The sequence below is a fragment of the Oncorhynchus kisutch genome, unplaced genomic scaffold (assembly GCF_002021735.2).
Source record: "Oncorhynchus kisutch isolate 150728-3 unplaced genomic scaffold, Okis_V2 scaffold744, whole genome shotgun sequence".
In the NCBI taxonomy this organism is placed as follows: Eukaryota; Metazoa; Chordata; class Actinopteri; order Salmoniformes; family Salmonidae; genus Oncorhynchus; species Oncorhynchus kisutch.
In genome coordinates, this window is record NW_022262689.1 from 159,310 (window position 1) to 175,658 (window position 16,349).

The following is a 16,349-nucleotide window of genomic DNA, read 5'->3' on the forward strand; positions in this document are numbered from 1 at the left end:
TCAGCGAGTGGGGATCCAACCAGGTAGACTAGCTGTTGTTATGGAGTCAGCGAGTGGGGATCCAACCAGGTAGACTAGCTGTTGTTATGGAGTCAGGGGATCCAACCAGGTAGACTAGCTGTTGTTATGGAGTCAGGGGATCCAACCAGATAGACTAGATGTTGTTATGGAGTCAGGGGATCCAACCATGTAGACTAGCTGTTGTTATGGAGTCAGGGGATCCATCCAGGTAGACTAGCTGTTGTTATGGAGTCAGCGAGTGGGGATCCAACCAGGTAGACTAGCTGTTGTTATGGAGTCAGCGAGTGGGGATCCAACCAGGTAGACTAGCTGTTGTTATGGAGTCAGCGAGTGGGGATCCAACCAGGTAGACTAGCTGTTGTTATGGAGTCAGGGGATCCATCCAGGTAGACTAGATGTTGTTATGGAGTCAGGGGATCCAACCAGGTAGACTAGCTGTTGTTATGGAGTCAGGGGATCCAACCAGGTGGACTAGCTGTTGTTATGGAGTCAGCGAGTGGGGATCCAACCAGGTAGACTAGCTGTTGTTATGGAGTCAGGGGATCCAACCAGGTGGACTAGCTGTTGTTATGGAGTCAGCGAGTGGGGATCCAACCAGGTAGACTAGCTGTTGTTATGGAGTCAGCGAGTGGGGATCCAACCAGGTAGACTAGCTGTTGTTATGGAGTCAGCGAGTGGGGATCCAACCAGGTAGACTAGCTGTTGTTATGGAGTCAGCGAGTGGGGATCCAACCAGGTAGACTAGCTGTTGTTATGGAGTCAGGGGATCCAACCAGGTAGACTAGCTGTTGTTATGGAGTCAGCGAGTGGGGATCCAACCAGGTAGACTAGCTGTTGTTATGGAGTCAGCGAGTGGGGATCCAACCAGGTAGACTAGCTGTTGTTATGGAGTCAGGGGATCCAACCAGGTAGACTAGCTGTTGTTATGGAGTCAGCGAGTGGGGATCCAACCAGGTAGACTAGCTGTTGTTATGGAGTCAGCGAGTGGGGATCCAACCAGGTAGACTAGCTGTTGTTATGGAGTCAGGGGATCCAACCAGGTAGACTAGCTGTTGTTATGGAGTCAGGGGATCCAACCAGGTAGACTAGCTGTTGTTATGGAGTCAGGGGATCCAACCAGGTAGACTAGCTGTTGTTATGGAGTCAGGGGATCCAACCAGGTAGACTAGCTGTTGTTATGGAGTCAGGGGATCCATCCAGGTAGACTAGCTGTTGTTATGGAGTCAGCGAGTGGGGATCCAACCAGGTAGACTAGCTGTTGTTATGGAGTCAGCGAGTGGGGATCCAACCAGGTAGACTAGCTGTTGTTATGGAGTCAGCGAGTGGGGATCCAACCAGGTAGACTAGCTGTTGTTATGGAGTCAGCGAGTGGGGATCCAACCAGGTAGACTAGCTGTTGTTATGGAGTCAGCGAGTGGGGATCCAACCAGGTAGACTAGCTGTTGTTATGGAGTCAGCGAGTGGGGATCCAACCAGGTAGACTAGCTGTTGTTATGGAGTCAGGGGATCCAACCAGGTAGACTAGCTGTTGTTATGGAGTCAGGGGATCCATCCAGGTAGACTAGCTGTTGTTATGGAGTCAGCGAGTGGGGATCCAACCAGGTAGACTAGCTGTTGTTATGGAGTCAGCGAGTGGGGATCCAACCAGGTAGACTAGCTGTTGTTATGGAGTCAGCGAGTGGGGATCCAACCAGGTAGACTTGCTGCTGTTATGGAGTCAGCGAGTGGGGATCCAACCAGGTAGACTAGCTGTTGTTATGGAGTCAGCGAGTGGGGATCCAACCAGGTAGACTAGCTGTTGTTATGGAGTCAGCGAGTGGGGATCCAAATCAAATTAATAATTTTGGACTGTGTATGTTTAAATGCAACAAGAAGTATCTGAACTCTGACCTCCGACAATAAAAGTGTGGTAATTGTTAATGGTTCTTCAATGTTCAGAAATATTGACTGTTCTGTTATTTCTTATTGTAGCTGAGTGAGCTGTGACTTACATCTAAAATGAGTCTCTCTGGGGAGAGAGAGGAGGAGGAGACCACTGCCTCTAAAATGAGTCTCTCTGGGGAGAGAGAGGAGACCACTGCCTCTAAAATGAGTCTCTCTGGGGAGAGAGAGGAGGAGACCACTGCCTCTAAAATGAGTCTCTCTGGGGAGAGAGAGGGGGGGACCACTGCCTCTAAAATGAGTCTCTCTGGGGAGAGAGAGGAGGGGACCACTGCCTCTAAAATGACTCAAGACACCAGTTCTAAGAGGTAAGAGATTAATTGCAAAATATACATTGCTCTTATGTCAAATGAATGAAAACTTTTCCCAAATTACATCAAATGTAGGCCTATATCATTTATTTAAAAGGCCAAAAATGGATTTACCAATTGCAGACTGTAGCATTATGAAGAAACATCAGGACTTCCAGAAGTTCCACTATACAGTTGTTAAAATGAAGTAGATGAGGTATTGATGTGATATTGATGAGGTGATCTGTCTCCCTGTTTTGATCAGTGTCCAGAAGCCCAGAGCAGTGTCACCTACAACCAGCCTGCTATCAATGAAGAGTGATCAGCCACCTGCTTTCAGCCAGGAACCATTACCAGATGACAATAAGGAAGTGGAGAGTTTGGACAGTGTGGATGTATTAAAGATCACACACAACCTTCTGGACAGAAGAAGTAAGACTGTGTTTCATACAATATTACAAAGAACGGTACAAAGGCCCTAATAAAACACACATTAACTTATGAGTCCCAACTCTCATTGTTTTCCTACAGGTCAAACTCTGCTGACAGTCCAACAAGACATTAAGGCTAAACTGAAACACAAGTATCAACACATATCTGAAGGAATTGGACTCCATGGAAACCAAAGTCTGTTAAAGGACATCTACACAGAGCTCTACATCACAGAGGGTGGAAGTGGAGGGCTCAATAATGAACATGAGGTTAGACAGATAGAGATGGCATCCAAAAAACAAACCACACAAGAGACATCAATCAAATGCAACGACATCTTCAAGACGTTACCTGTACAAGACAAACCTATCAGAACTGTGCTGACCAAAGGAATCGCAGGCATTGGAAAAACAGTCTCTGTGCAGAAGGTCATCCTTGACTGGGCAGAGGGAAAAGCAAATCAGGACGTTCTTTTCATGTTTCCTCTTCCTTTCCGTGATCTGAACCTGAAAAAGGACCAATACAGTCTGATGCAACTTCTTTCACACTACTTCCCAGAGCTGAAAGAGATTGACAGCATTGAAGATGGTGAAACCAAAACTGTTTTCATTTTTGATGGTCTGGATGAGTGTCGACTTCCTCTAGACTTCAAAAACAATGAGAAGTGCTGTGATGTCACGAAGCCAACCTCAGTGGACGTGCTGCTGACAAACCTCATCAAGGGGAATCTGCTTCCCTCTGCTCTCCTCTGGATAACCACACGGCCTGCAGCAGCCAATCAGATCTCTCCTGAGTGTGTTGACCAGGTGACAGAGGTACGAGGGTTCAATGATCCACAGAAGGAGGAGTACTTCAGGAAGAAAATCACAGATCAGAATCTGACCAATGAAATCATCAAACACATGAAGACATCAAGGAGCCTCCACATCATGTGCCACATGCCAGTGTTCTGTTGGATATCAGCCACTGTCCTTGAGATGATGCTGAACGAGGCAGAGAAGGATGAAGTCCCCAAAACTCTGACACAGATGTACTCACACTTCATGCTCATCCAAATCATTGTGAAGAACAGGAAGTACAACAAAGCCACAGAGACAAGCCCAAAGGAACTGTCTCAGTCAGACAAAGAGATGATCCTGAAACTGGCCAAGCTGGCTTTCCAACAGCTGCAGAAGGGCAACCTGATCTTCTATGAGGAGGACCTGAGAGAGTGTGGCCTTGACGTCACAGAGGCATCAGAGTACTCAGCATTGTGTACAGAGATCTTTAAAGAAGAATCTGGGCTGTACCAAGACAAGGTCTACAGCTTTGTGCATCTGAGCATTCAGGAGTTTCTAGCAGCAGTGCATGCTTTAGAATCATGTCTGGGCAAGAAGGAAAATGTTTTCTCCCCTACTAGTGATGGTGAAGAGAAGGAGTCAATCCAGTTGTCTGACTTACACAGGAGAGCAGTGGACCAGGCTTTGAAGAGTAAGAATGGACACCTGGACCTGTTCCTCCGCTTCCTTCTGGGTCTCTCACTGGAGTCCAATCAGAATCTGTTACGAGGCCTTCTGACACAGACAGGAAGTACCACACGGAGCAATAAGAAAACAGTTGAGAGAACAGTCAGGTACCTTTCAGACATCATCGAGGAGGAATCCTCACCAGAAAGGATCATCAACTTGTTCCACTGCCTGAATGAACTTGGTTCCAACTCTCTAGTTGAAGACATGCAGACCTCCCTACGATCAGGAACTCTTTCAGAAACAAGACTAAAACCTGACCAATGTTCAGCCCTGGCCTACCTGTTACTGATGTCAGAGGAGGTGCTGGAGGAGTTTGACCTGAAGACATACAACACAACAGAGGAAGGTTATCAGAGGTTGCTGCCGGTAGTGAGAACCTGCAAGAGAGCACTGTAAGTTAGGTTATTGAGTTGATGTTTACAGTATCATTATAATGAAGCATTTGTATATCTAACAGATTATCTCCTCTCTCCAGACTGGATCACTGTGAACTCACATATAAATCCTGTGAGACTCTGGCCTCAGCTCTGCAGACACCAAACTCCCCCATGAGAGAACTGGACCTCAGCTTCAATGACCTGGGAGACAGAGGAGTGGAGCTGCTCTGTTTTGGAGTAACCAGTCCACTCTGCAACATACAGACACTAGTGTGAATTAAATATCTTCAGTATGAGTTATTATGTGGATGTTTTAAACATGTGTTAATCATGTGATCTTCTGCCCTCTAGTCTAGGTCAGTGTGGTCTGACAGAGGGTTGCTGTTCAGATCTGACCTCAGTCCTGAGTTCACCCAACTCACAACTGAAACAACTGGAGCTGAGAGACAATAACCTGCAGGACTCAGGAGTTACACTGCTGTCTGCTGGACTGGAGGATCCAGACTGTAAACTACACACACTGGGGTAAGTACAGCAGTTTCAATCAGGTCGGTACTGAGCTGAGTTACACTGCTGTCTGCTGGACTGGAGGATCCAGACTGTAAACTACACACACTGAGGTGCGTGTGTATGTGTGTGTGTGTTGCTAGTGTTCAAGTTTGTCCTCTACTCCCCTCTAGTCTTGGTCAGTGTGGTCTGACAGAGGGTTGCTGTTCAGATCTGGCCTCAGTCCTGAGTTCACCCAACTCACAACTGAAACAACTGGAGCTGAGAGACAATGACCTGCAGGACTCAGGAGTTACACTGCTGTCTGCTGGACTGGAGGATCCAGACTGTAAACTACACACACTGGGGTAAGTACAGCTGTTTCAGTCAGGTCGGTACTGAGCTTGGTAAAACAGGAGACACTGTAGTCCCATCTGATGATACCCCCGGACATTGCTCCAGTGCCTTTTTCCGTTCACCTTCACACTCCTGGGCCAGACTACACTCAATCATATGACCCACTGAAGAGTCTTCAGTAAAGACTTAAAGGTTGAGACCGAGTTTGCATCTCTCACATGGGTAGGCAGACCATTCCATAAAAATTGAGCTCTATAGGAGAAAGCCCTGCCTCCAGCTGTTTGCTTAGAAATTCTAGGGACAATTAGGAGGCCTGCGTCTTGTGACCGTAGCGTATGTGTAGGTATGTACGGCAGGACCAAATCAGAGAGATAGATAGGAGCATGCCCATGTAATGCTTTGTAGGTTAGCAGTGGAGTAATATGATCACATTTTTGGGTTCTAGTCAGAATACTAGCAGCCGTATTTAGCACTAACTAAAGTTGATTTAGTGCTTTATCCGGGTAGCCGGAAAGTAGAGCATTGCAGTAGTCTAACCTAGAAGTGAACAGAAGATCTCGTTGTTTCTTGGGACCTAGAACAAGCATCTCTGTTTTGTCCAAGTTTAGAAGTAGAACATTTGCCGCCATCCACTTCCTTATGTCTGAAACACAGGCTTCCAGGGAGGGCAATTTTGGGGATTCACCATGTTTCATTGAAATGTACAGCTGTGTGTCATCCGCATAGCAGTGAAAGTTAACATTATGTTTTCGAATTACATCCCCAAGAGGTAAAAATATATAGTGAAAACAATAGTGGTCCTAAAACGGAACCTTGAGATTTACAGTTGACTTGTCAGAAGACAAACCATTCACAGAGACAAACTGATATCTTTCCGACAGATAAGATCTAAACTAGGCCAGAACTTGTCCGTGTAGACCAATTTGGGCAAGTATTGACTATATACATCTGCACATTCAAGATATGAAGCTATACTGATCTCTCCAAAAGAATGTGTGATCGATGGTATCAAAAGCAGCACTAAGGTCTAGGAGCACGAGGACAGATGCAGAGCCTCGGTCTGATGCCATTAAAAGGTAATTTACTGCCTTCACAAGTGCAGTCTCAGTGCTATGATGGGGTCTAAAACCAGACTGAAGCATTTCGTATACATTGTTTGTCTTCAGGAAGGCAGTGAATTGCGGCGCAACAGCTTTTTCTAAAATTTTTGAGAGGAATTGGAGATTCGATATAGGCCGATTAGTTTTTTAATATTTTCTGGGTCAAGGTTGGGCTTTTTCAAGAGAGACTTTATTACTGCCACTTTTAGTGAGTTTCGTACACATCCGAGCTGTTAATTATGTTCAACATAGGAGGACAACTGAGCTTTGGAGGAATACGCAGATTTAAAGAGGAGTCCGTATTTTGATTTCTAATGATCATGATCTTTTCCTCAAAGAAGTTCATGAATTTATCACTGCTGAAGTGAAAGCCATCCATCGAAGGAGAGGCGGCCAAAGAAAGAATTGGTTTTGGGGGTGACTAGAGAGATATACCTGCTGGAGCGTGTGCTACAGGTGGGAGATGCTATGGTGATCAGCGAGCTGAGATAAGGGGGGACTTTACCTAGCAGGGTCTTGTAGATGACATGGAGCCAGTGGGTTTGGCGACGAGTATGAAGCGAGGGCCAGCCAACGAGAGCGTACAGGTCGCAATGGTGGGTAGTATATGGGGCTTTGGTGATAAAACGGATTGCACTGTGATAGACTGCATCCAATTTGTTGAGTAGGGTATTGGAGGCTATTTTGTAAATGACATCGCCAAAGTCGAGGATTGGTAGGATGGTCAGTTTTACAAGGGTATGTTTGGCAGCATGAGTGAAGGATGCTTTGTTGCGAAACAGGAAGCCAATTCTAGATTTAACTTTGGATTGGAGATGTTTGATATGGGTCTGGAAGGAGAGTTTACAGTCTAACCAGACACCTAAGTATTTGTAGTTGTCCACGTATTCTAAGTCAGAGCCGTCCAGAGTAGTGATGTTGGACAGGCGGGTAGGTGCAGGTAGCGATCGGTTGAAGAGCATGCATTTAGTTTTACTTGTATTTAAGAGCAATTGGAGGAAGTCCAAAGTGAAAGCCATCCTCTCTTGGGGAATGCTGCTTTTTAGTTCGCTTTGCGACAGTATCAAAAATAAATATGTTGTGTGTCTCTTGTCGTGGAAATATCGGTTCAAATATGACGCAATCAAGAACTTTGTGAAAATCAATAGACTTTTAATACAAAAGTATCGCAAGCCGGAGTGGTCCGCGGAACACACCCTTTTTCAGAGCACTCGCTCTGATTTTATACACACACACAACATATCAACATATGAGTTCATCCTACATGCAAATGAAGTTACATCCCAATCCGTGCGTCCTGCTTGTTTAGCCCAATAACGCCCATATCTGCTTTCCTTCAGATTATAATGATGACAAGACCCTTGCTTTGTCCCTGCACTCAGCTCAATGCGTTCTTCTGTATGTGTGTTATCTAGGGTCAGCAGACTATGTGTCTCCTCTGTTTTTAGCGTGCTCAGCTATACTAAAAATACTATACATTCCTCTATTTTCTAGGCTTGCTTTGTCCCTGCATTTAGCTTAATGCATTCTTTATCTTGGATCAGCAGACTATGTGTCTCCCCTGTCATTCCTTCAGCATCTCCATGTCCTAAGAATATGTGAGTTATGTCTATACTCCATCAGTTGGTCATTTGGCTGACCCCCTCCTTTGTATATCCCTATGACCTTTGTATGTCCAGCTGTCCTGGCGCCTGTGTGTCTCCTCTAGTTCTCCTCTCCTATACAATAGACAATGCATTTTACCAGAATGGCAAATGCACTCTATAAGTGTATCTCTCTCTTGTGTTACAGTATTTATGTTTCTCCATATATGTACATAATTTCTCCCATACTCTCTGCAGGCTGTCTGGCTGTCTGGTCACAGAGGAGGGCTGTGCTGCTCTGTCTTCAGCTCTGAGGTCAAACCCCTCCCACCTGAAAGAGCTGGACCTGAGCTACAATCACCCAGGAGACTCTGCAGGGGGACTGCTTTCAGCTGCTCTGATGGATCCCACATATAAACTGATGAAGCTGAAGTAAGTCAGAATAGATGTCCTAATAGTGTGAGCAGCAGTTGTGTCATATGTACAGTCATGGCCAAAAGTTTTGAGAATGACACAAATATTAATTTTCACAAAGTCTGCTGCCTCAGTGTCTTTAGATATTTTTGTCAGATGTTACTATGGAATACTGAAGTATAATTACAAGCATTTCATAGGTGTCAAAGGCTTTTATTGACAATAACATGAAGTTGATGCAAAGAGTCAATATTTGCAGGATTGACCCTTCTTTTTCAAGACCTCTGCAATCCGCCCTGGCATGCTGTCAATTAACTTCTGTGCCACATCCTGACTGATGGCAGCCCATTCTTGCATAATCAATGCTTGGAGTTTGTCAGAATTTGTGGGGTTTTGTTTGTCCACCCGCCTCTTGAGGATTGACCACAAGTTCTCAATGGGATTAAGGTCTGGGGAGTTTCCTGGCCATGGAGCCAAAATATCAATGTTTTGTTCCCCAAGCCACTTAGTTATCACTTTTGCCTTATGGCAAGGTGCTCCATCAGGCTGGAAAAGGCATTGTTTGTCACCAAACTGTTCCTGGATGGTTGGGGGAAATTTCTCTCAGAGAATGTATTGGTACCATTCTTTATTCATGGCTGTGTTCTTAGGCAAAATTGTGAGTGAGCCCACTCCCTTGGCTGAGAAGCAACCCCACACATGAATGGTCTCAGGATGCTTTACTGTTGGCATAACACAGGACTGATGGTAGAGCTCACCTTGTCTTCTCCGGAAAAGCTTTTTTTCCAGATGTCCCAAACAATCGGAAAGGGGATTCATCAGAGAAAATGACTTTACCCCAGTCCTCAGCAGTCCAATCCCTTTACCTTTTGCAGAATATCAGTCTGTCCCTGATGTTTTCCTAAAGAGAAGTGGCTTCTTTGCTGCCCTTATTGACACCAGGCCATCCTCCAAAAGTCTTCACCTCACTGTGCGTGCAGATGCATTCACACCTGCCTGCTGCCCTATCTGAGCAAGCTCTGTACTGGTGGTGCCCCGATCCCGCAGCTGAATGAACTTTAGGAGAAGGTCCTGGCGCTTGCTGAACTTTCTTGGGCGCCCTGAAGCCTTCTTCACAACAATTGAACCGCTCTCCTTGAAGTTCTTGATGATCCGATAAATGGTTGATTTAGGTGCAATCTTACTGGCAGCAATATCCTTGCCTGTGAAGCCCTTTTTGTGCAATGCAATGATGACGGCACGTGTTTCCTTGCAGGTAACCATGGTTGACAGAGGAAGAACTGTGATTCCAAGCACCAACCTACTTTTGAAGCTTCCAGTCTGTTATTTGAACTCAATCAGCATGACAGAGTGATCTCCAGCCTTGTCCTCGTCAACACTCACACCTGTGTTAATGAGAGAATCACTGACATGATGTCAGGTGGTCCTTTTGTGGCAGCGCTGAAATGCAGTGGAAATGTTTTTTCGGGATTCAGTTCACTTGCATGGCAAAGAGGGGCTTTGCAATTAATTGCAATTCATCTGATCACTCTTCATAACATTCTGAAGTATATGCAAATTGCCATCATACAAACTGAGGTAGCAGACTTTGTGAAAATTAATATTTGTGTCATTCTCAAAACTTTTGGCCACAACTGTAGTGTAGTAGGTTTAGTAACATGAGGACATGATGATAGAATTAAGAGGAAGTCTACCCAGCAGGCAGAGAACTCCAATACAGCATACATCATCACCACATGAATACTCTTCTTCTGCAGCTCTGATATCCTGTTGTAATTGTACCCCGTTCTGTATGCAGTAGGTAGGATAGAATACCTGTATGTCTCTAGTAATGAATTGTACTCCGTTCTGTATGCAGTAGGTAGGATAGAATACCTGTATGTCTCTAGTAATGAATTGTACTATGTTCTGTATGCAGTAGGGATGATAGAATACCTGTATGTCTCTAGTAATGAATTGTACTCCATTCTGTATGCAGTAGGTAGGATAGAATACCTGTATGTCTCTAGTAATGAACTGTACTCCGTTCTGTATGCAGTAGGTAGGATAGTAATGAACTGGGATAGTGCACCAGAACACAACAATATGGTTTAAATGTTGACTGCTTTATTAGGTCTTTGTCAGTCAATAACCTGATTCTCCTACAGTGTGGATCATGGTGGAGAGTGCAGGCTGAAATCAGGGCTGAGGAAATGTAAGTCTCTTCAATCCTAATTAACTGCATATTCAGCACTATAGTAACATAGTAACTAATCAATACTTGTCCTGTAACTACAAAACACAATATTTTATATGACGATGTGGTATGATTAAACTCTCATTTTGTCTACAGATGCCTGTCATCTCACCCTGGACCCAAATACAGTACACCCACACCTGATACTGTCTGAGGGGAACAGGAAGGTGACACGGGTGGTGGAGGACCAGCATTATGAAGACCATCCAGACAGATTTGATTGTCTTCTCCAAGTTCTCTGCAGAGAAGGCTTATCTGGGTGTCGGTATTACTGGGAGGTGGAGATGGATGGTACCGGGGCTGTCATTGGTGTGATGTACAAAGGAATGAAGAGGAAGGGAAGGGGGGTTGACAGTGACATTGGAGGCAATAAGAAGTCCTGGTGTTTATACTGCTCTCATAGTGGTTATTGCTTTTACCATCCTGGAGTCTGTTGCAGATCCATCCCTGGTCCTGTTTCTAACAGAGTTGGAGTGTATCTGGACTGGTCAGCTGGTACTTTGTCCTTATATAGTGTGTCCTCCTCTGGTACACTGACACACCTTTACACAGAACACACCACATTCACTGAACCCCTCTATCCTGGGTTTGGTGTTTCCTCCTCCTCAGTGACCCTGCGTCAGATAGATGACCAACACACTCAAAGGTGGGTGTTTTAATGTGTTCTGTTGGACCTACAGACAGTTAGATTAGTAGTAGTGGTGTGTTTTAATGTGTTCTGTTGGACCTACAGAAATAGAACTACAGACCATGGTGGAGAGAGTTGTATCAAGCCTGGACCTGAGGATACCAGAGACCATGGTGGAGAGAGTTGGATCAAGCCTGGACCTGAGGATACCAGAGACCATGGTGGAGAGTGTTGTATCAAGCCTGGACCTGAGAACACCAGAGACCATGGTGGAGAGAGTTGGATCAAGCCTGGACCTGAGAACACCAGAGACCATGGTGGAGAGAGTTGGATCAAGCCTGGACCTGAGGACACCAGAGACCATGGAGGAGAGAGTTGTATCAAGCCTGGACCTGAGGACACCAGAGACCATGGTGGAGAGAGTTGTATCAAGCCTGGACCTGAGGACACCAGAGACCATGGTGGAGAGAGTTGTATCAAGCCTGGACCTGAGGACACCAGAGACCATGGTGGAGAGAGTTGTATCAAGCCTGGACCTGAGGACACCAGAGACCATGGTGGAGAGAGTTCTATCAAGCCTGGACCTGAGGATACCAGAGACCATGGTGGAGAGAGTTGTATCAAGCCTGGACCTGAGGACACCAGAGACCATGGTGGAGAGAGTTGTATCAAGCCTGGACCTGAGGACACCAGAGACCATGGTGGAGAGTGTTGGATCAAGCCTGGACCTGAGAAATGTGAGTTAACTGATAATAGTTTTTTAACTCAAAATAGTTTTAAAGCGTTCATTATAGTTTAGTCCCAGACAAGGAACACAATTGAGATCTATTTGGTCAAAACAAACTTAAAGGTAGAGTCAGCGATATGACGTAGATGCACAAAGTTAACAGCATAGTGGGTCAATTTCTACAACTAAGAGCGTTGGAACGCTAAACTTCTCTGTTTTGTTTCCGTGGTGAACACTCTGTAAGAGAGGGAAGAGAACCCACGCACATGGCAGATACTGTGTGAGAGAGAAGTTGGGCATCTTGCTCATCACAATATCTGTGGTTCTGCTGGTACAACCTACATTTATCTGACTCTACCAGTAAGCTCTCATCCTAGGATCTACCAGAAATCAGGTCCCCAACATCTACAAAACTTGGACCAGAACGATGTTGTTTCCTGCTTCTACAAACATTAATTAATATAACACTAATGTCAGATTAGGGTATGTTAACAATGAGTGTACATTCTGAGACAGTTGATCACTAAAGATCACTTATATTCATTTTTATAACAAGTCTATTTAATAATTATTAATTCATTATTACATGAGATTGTCCATTTTAAATAACAACTACTTTTGCCTTCAGTGATTCCTCAGAGCTGTAAGACTTGTGACCATGTTAAGGTAAGTCATAATGTCAATTCTTACTTTTACATACCTGCAGGGGTCAGGAACAGTGTGTGTCTCAAAGCCAGGTGTGTACTGACCAACCATTCATACTGGGATATAGGCAGTCCTGTGTTCTGCTTTGTAATATAAACACAGTCTCAAAGCCAGGTGTGTACTGACCAACCATTCATACTGGGATATAGACAGTCCTGTGTTCTGCTTTAGTAATATAAACACAGTCTCAAAGCCAGGTGTGTACTGACCAACCATTCATACTGGGATATAGACAGTCCTGTGTTCTGCTTGTATATGTTGTGTCTTTACTATCATTAAATGAAGACTTTAAGTTTTTATCAAAGATTCTCTGTAATTAGTATTACGAGATTAAACTGATTAATCATGTAACTGTAATTAACTAGGAAGTCAGGGCACCAAGGAAAATATTCAGAATTCAAAGTTATAATTTTCCTAATATAACTTTTCAGATATTTTATATCTGATCAATTAGTCTTCGAATGAATGAATGATTTATTTGACCTCACTTTAGTCTCATTCCAAACGTCATAAAATTGTTGGTTATCTGCACAAACCCAGTCTTCACTATGAGTCATCCATACATCAATTGTCTTAAATCACTAACTAAGTAATTCACAGAAATGCATAAACAAACAGTTGATCGTTACAAGGAAATGATAACGGAGTTTGTGGGATAAACCGGCATTGCGGCTTGTTGTAGAAAAGGGAAGTGGGGATCGACTGAGATAAGACCACACACAGTTGATAATTATAGAATGGATAGTTCAGAGTGACATTCATTCATTTCGTTATAGAATGGATGTTTTGCGGTTGTCGTTCTTCGCGTTCAATGATACCGAATTCCTAGCTGCAGACTAGTAATTAACATCAAAGACTTGTTCTTATTCTGTCGGTATCGATAGTCTAATAGTTTAACCACGTGGGATGGTTAAAAGATTCAGCAGTCTGGTCTCAAACCTTGGCCCCCTCGTTATCGAGGAAAGCTGGTCTGCAACCTTTGTCCTCTCATAATGGAGAGAAACATGGTCTGGTGATAAATTAGTTGTAGGAGGCAGGGAGAGGGGGATGGGGCTTGCTGTACCCAAAGAGGGCAACGTCATGTCATAGTCATGCAGGATTTTAGCTGTTGTCATCTTTATTCATTGAACAGTGTAATCAATATATCACCAGCATTCCATGTAACATTGAATAAATACATTAGATCAGATACTTTGGTATAATTGGCCAGTTTCCCAGACACAGATTAAGTCTAGTCCTGGACCTTAAAGAACGTTCTATTGAAACTTCCAATGAGCATGCTTTAAATCCAGCACTAGACTCAATCTGTGTCCAGGAAACAGGCCCCATATGTATTACTGACATGCTTGTCCTTGTTCAGGACTCCACACACTGGCTTCAGATTGAACCCTTGACTTCCACTGTCCAGGGAGTGACAATGTTCAGGTAAAATAACTACTTTTAACATTTCATTCCACTTGCTAGTGTATTTCCCCATTACCTTTGGGAATAGTCTTCTAATCCAACCTCTCCATTTGACCATTGACCCTCTCTACCACATCTTGTTGTTGCCCTCAGCCACAGGACACCCAAAGGGAGTTATGAGTGCACAGTGTCTGGGCTCCGCTGGCTGTGTGAGAGAGATGTAATTCTGAAGTATCACTTCAGGAACTGGGAACCCTACAGTCAACTTCTGAAGACATGCAGTACACACAAGGTGGTCCATTGCTGGACATCACTATGGAGTTAGGTGAACTGGAGGAAGTTCATCTGCCACACTTTGTCTGTTTAGGTAAAACCATATAGAAATAGTATTCAGAAAGACATTTCCATGTAACTGAGTTTCACTTCCTCAATTAATGATAAAACTAATTCTGGGAGTTTGAGTTTACTGTGATCTGGTACTGCATATTCTTTGTGTTTTAGTTGGATGAATAATTCAATATTTCTCTTCTGTCTCCTTTGTATTGTGTTGGTCAGGGACCCAACCCTTCCCTGAGGAATGAGATGAAGATTCTTCATGTAGAGGACAATGGAGTGTCTTTAAGGAAGTGCATGAGTCACCAGATTCCCTGCTAAGATTCTCCATCCCAAGTTCTCAGCTATCTCTGTTTACTGAGCTATATCTTTTCTTGGATCGTAGATGTCCACTGTGATGTGGTCCTCTACATGGCAGTAAAAAAGTCAACATTTAATTTCAAGGCTGTACCTGCTCCTCAGAAACTCCAGTCAGAAAGAGGTGAGCCACTATCACTGAAGGTGTCAACAGTATGTTGAATCTTACTGAAGGCAAGCTGATAGTTTGTTGAAAATCTCTAGATTACAAAGACAACATGCAGCTCTGTGACAAATCTATTTCTGTCTCGTTCATTTGAAGAGCCAGTAAGAAACAGCACACATCCCTGGACATGGCCTGGGCAGTGAATGGGGACCAATTGCCCCTGGGCAGTGAAGGGGACATTGCCCCTGAGCAGTGAAGGGGACATTGCCCCTGGGCAGTAAAGGGGACATTGCCCCTGGGCAGTGAAGGGGACATTGCCCCTGGGCAGTGAAGGGGACATTGCCCCTGGGCAGTGAAGGGGACATTGCCCCTGGGCAGTGAAGGGGACATTGCCCCTGGGCAGTGAAGGGGACATTGCCCCTGGGCAGTGAAGGGGACATTTCCCTGTGTAGGTGCTGTATTTCAGATGGGACATTAAATGGGGTGTCCTCTCCATGGTCACTAAAGATCCCATGGTACTTATCGTAAGAGTAGGTGTGTTAACCCGGTATCCTGGCTAAACTTCCAATCTGACCCTCATACCATCATGGCTCCTAATCATCCTCAGCTTCCAATTGGCTCATTTATCCCCTCTCCCTCTCCCCTGTAACTAGTCCCCAGGTCGTTGCTGTAAAAGAGAATCTCTTCTCAGTCAACTTATCTGATAAAATAATGGTAAATAAATAACGATAGTGTTGACAAAAATGGATTTCCCAGTGAGCTGCATGTTGTCTGAATTATGAGACTACATTGTTGTGACTGACTACTACATCTCTCATTTTGTAGGCTGTTCGGGAACGGGAGAAAGATCAGGTGTCCCAAGGATATTCAGAATTCTCCTGTCAAGTCCAAACGGGCCCTTAAAGATGAACACTTGGTTTGCACTCAAGAATCCCCGCTCCACTTCCATCTATCCAGAGGTGCAGTTTTATCAGGCTGAGGACATGAATCTGTCATATTGTATATGAATTACTGGAATATCATTCTCTCTCTCTCTCTCGTGTTGCACCATATGGCCTCCTACAGAAGATTCAGCTGTTACCTGCAAACACCACACCAAGCTGTTGTAAGATGATAATGGGAAAACAGGGGTGGACATTGAGATGGAGTTAATCGGGGATGATGAGAGGAGGACAGTATGGAAATCAGTGGTATCAAAAGGTAAGTAATACTGGACATGAACAGTATGTCAATCATCAATGTCCTTTTCTAACAGATGCTGTTAAAAGTGTTTTATGATATTTTCTCTTGTTTGTCTTTCAGATGAATACAGCAAAGACTCTCATCCAACACGTAACGTTTGTC

The 16,349-nt window shown here is 44.4% G+C and overlaps 1 protein-coding gene and 1 long non-coding RNA gene across 2 annotated transcripts; both read left to right on the forward strand.

Annotated features, from left to right (window-relative positions):
* Nucleotides 1–2,135: 2,135 nt before the first annotated feature.
* On the forward strand, nucleotides 2,136–11,404 carry LOC109878782 (NACHT, LRR and PYD domains-containing protein 12-like). The gene is made up of 9 exons (XM_020470987.2): nucleotides 2,136–2,270; nucleotides 2,518–2,684; nucleotides 2,784–4,584; nucleotides 4,668–4,841; nucleotides 4,921–5,094; nucleotides 5,250–5,423; nucleotides 8,354–8,527; nucleotides 10,657–10,703; nucleotides 10,842–11,404. Exons 1-9 carry the CDS (start codon nucleotides 2,155–2,157, stop codon nucleotides 11,402–11,404), a joined length of 3,390 nt encoding a protein of 1,129 aa, XP_020326576.2. The 5' UTR covers nucleotides 2,136–2,154.
* Nucleotides 11,405–12,086: 682 nt separating this feature from the next.
* Nucleotides 12,087–14,580, forward strand: LOC116361760 (uncharacterized). Its single transcript, XR_004207652.1, has 4 exons — nucleotides 12,087–12,110; nucleotides 12,729–12,766; nucleotides 14,166–14,230; nucleotides 14,363–14,580. It is a non-coding gene; the product is annotated as an uncharacterized LOC116361760 (long non-coding RNA).
* The last annotated feature ends 1,769 nt before the right edge of the window (nucleotides 14,581–16,349 follow it).

Excerpts from the sequence above, each read along its gene's own strand:
- LOC109878782 (XM_020470987.2), top strand. The coding sequence starts at position 2,155 with ATGAGTCTCTCTGGGGAGAGAGAGGGGGGGACCACTGCCTCTAAAATG. Across the intron at positions 5,095-5,249 it reads TGTAAACTACACACACTGGG|TCTTGGTCAGTGTGGTCTGA; the intron begins GTAAGTACAGCA and ends ACTCCCCTCTAG. Across the intron at positions 10,704-10,841 it reads GAAATCAGGGCTGAGGAAAT|ATGCCTGTCATCTCACCCTG; the intron begins GTAAGTCTCTTC and ends TTTTGTCTACAG.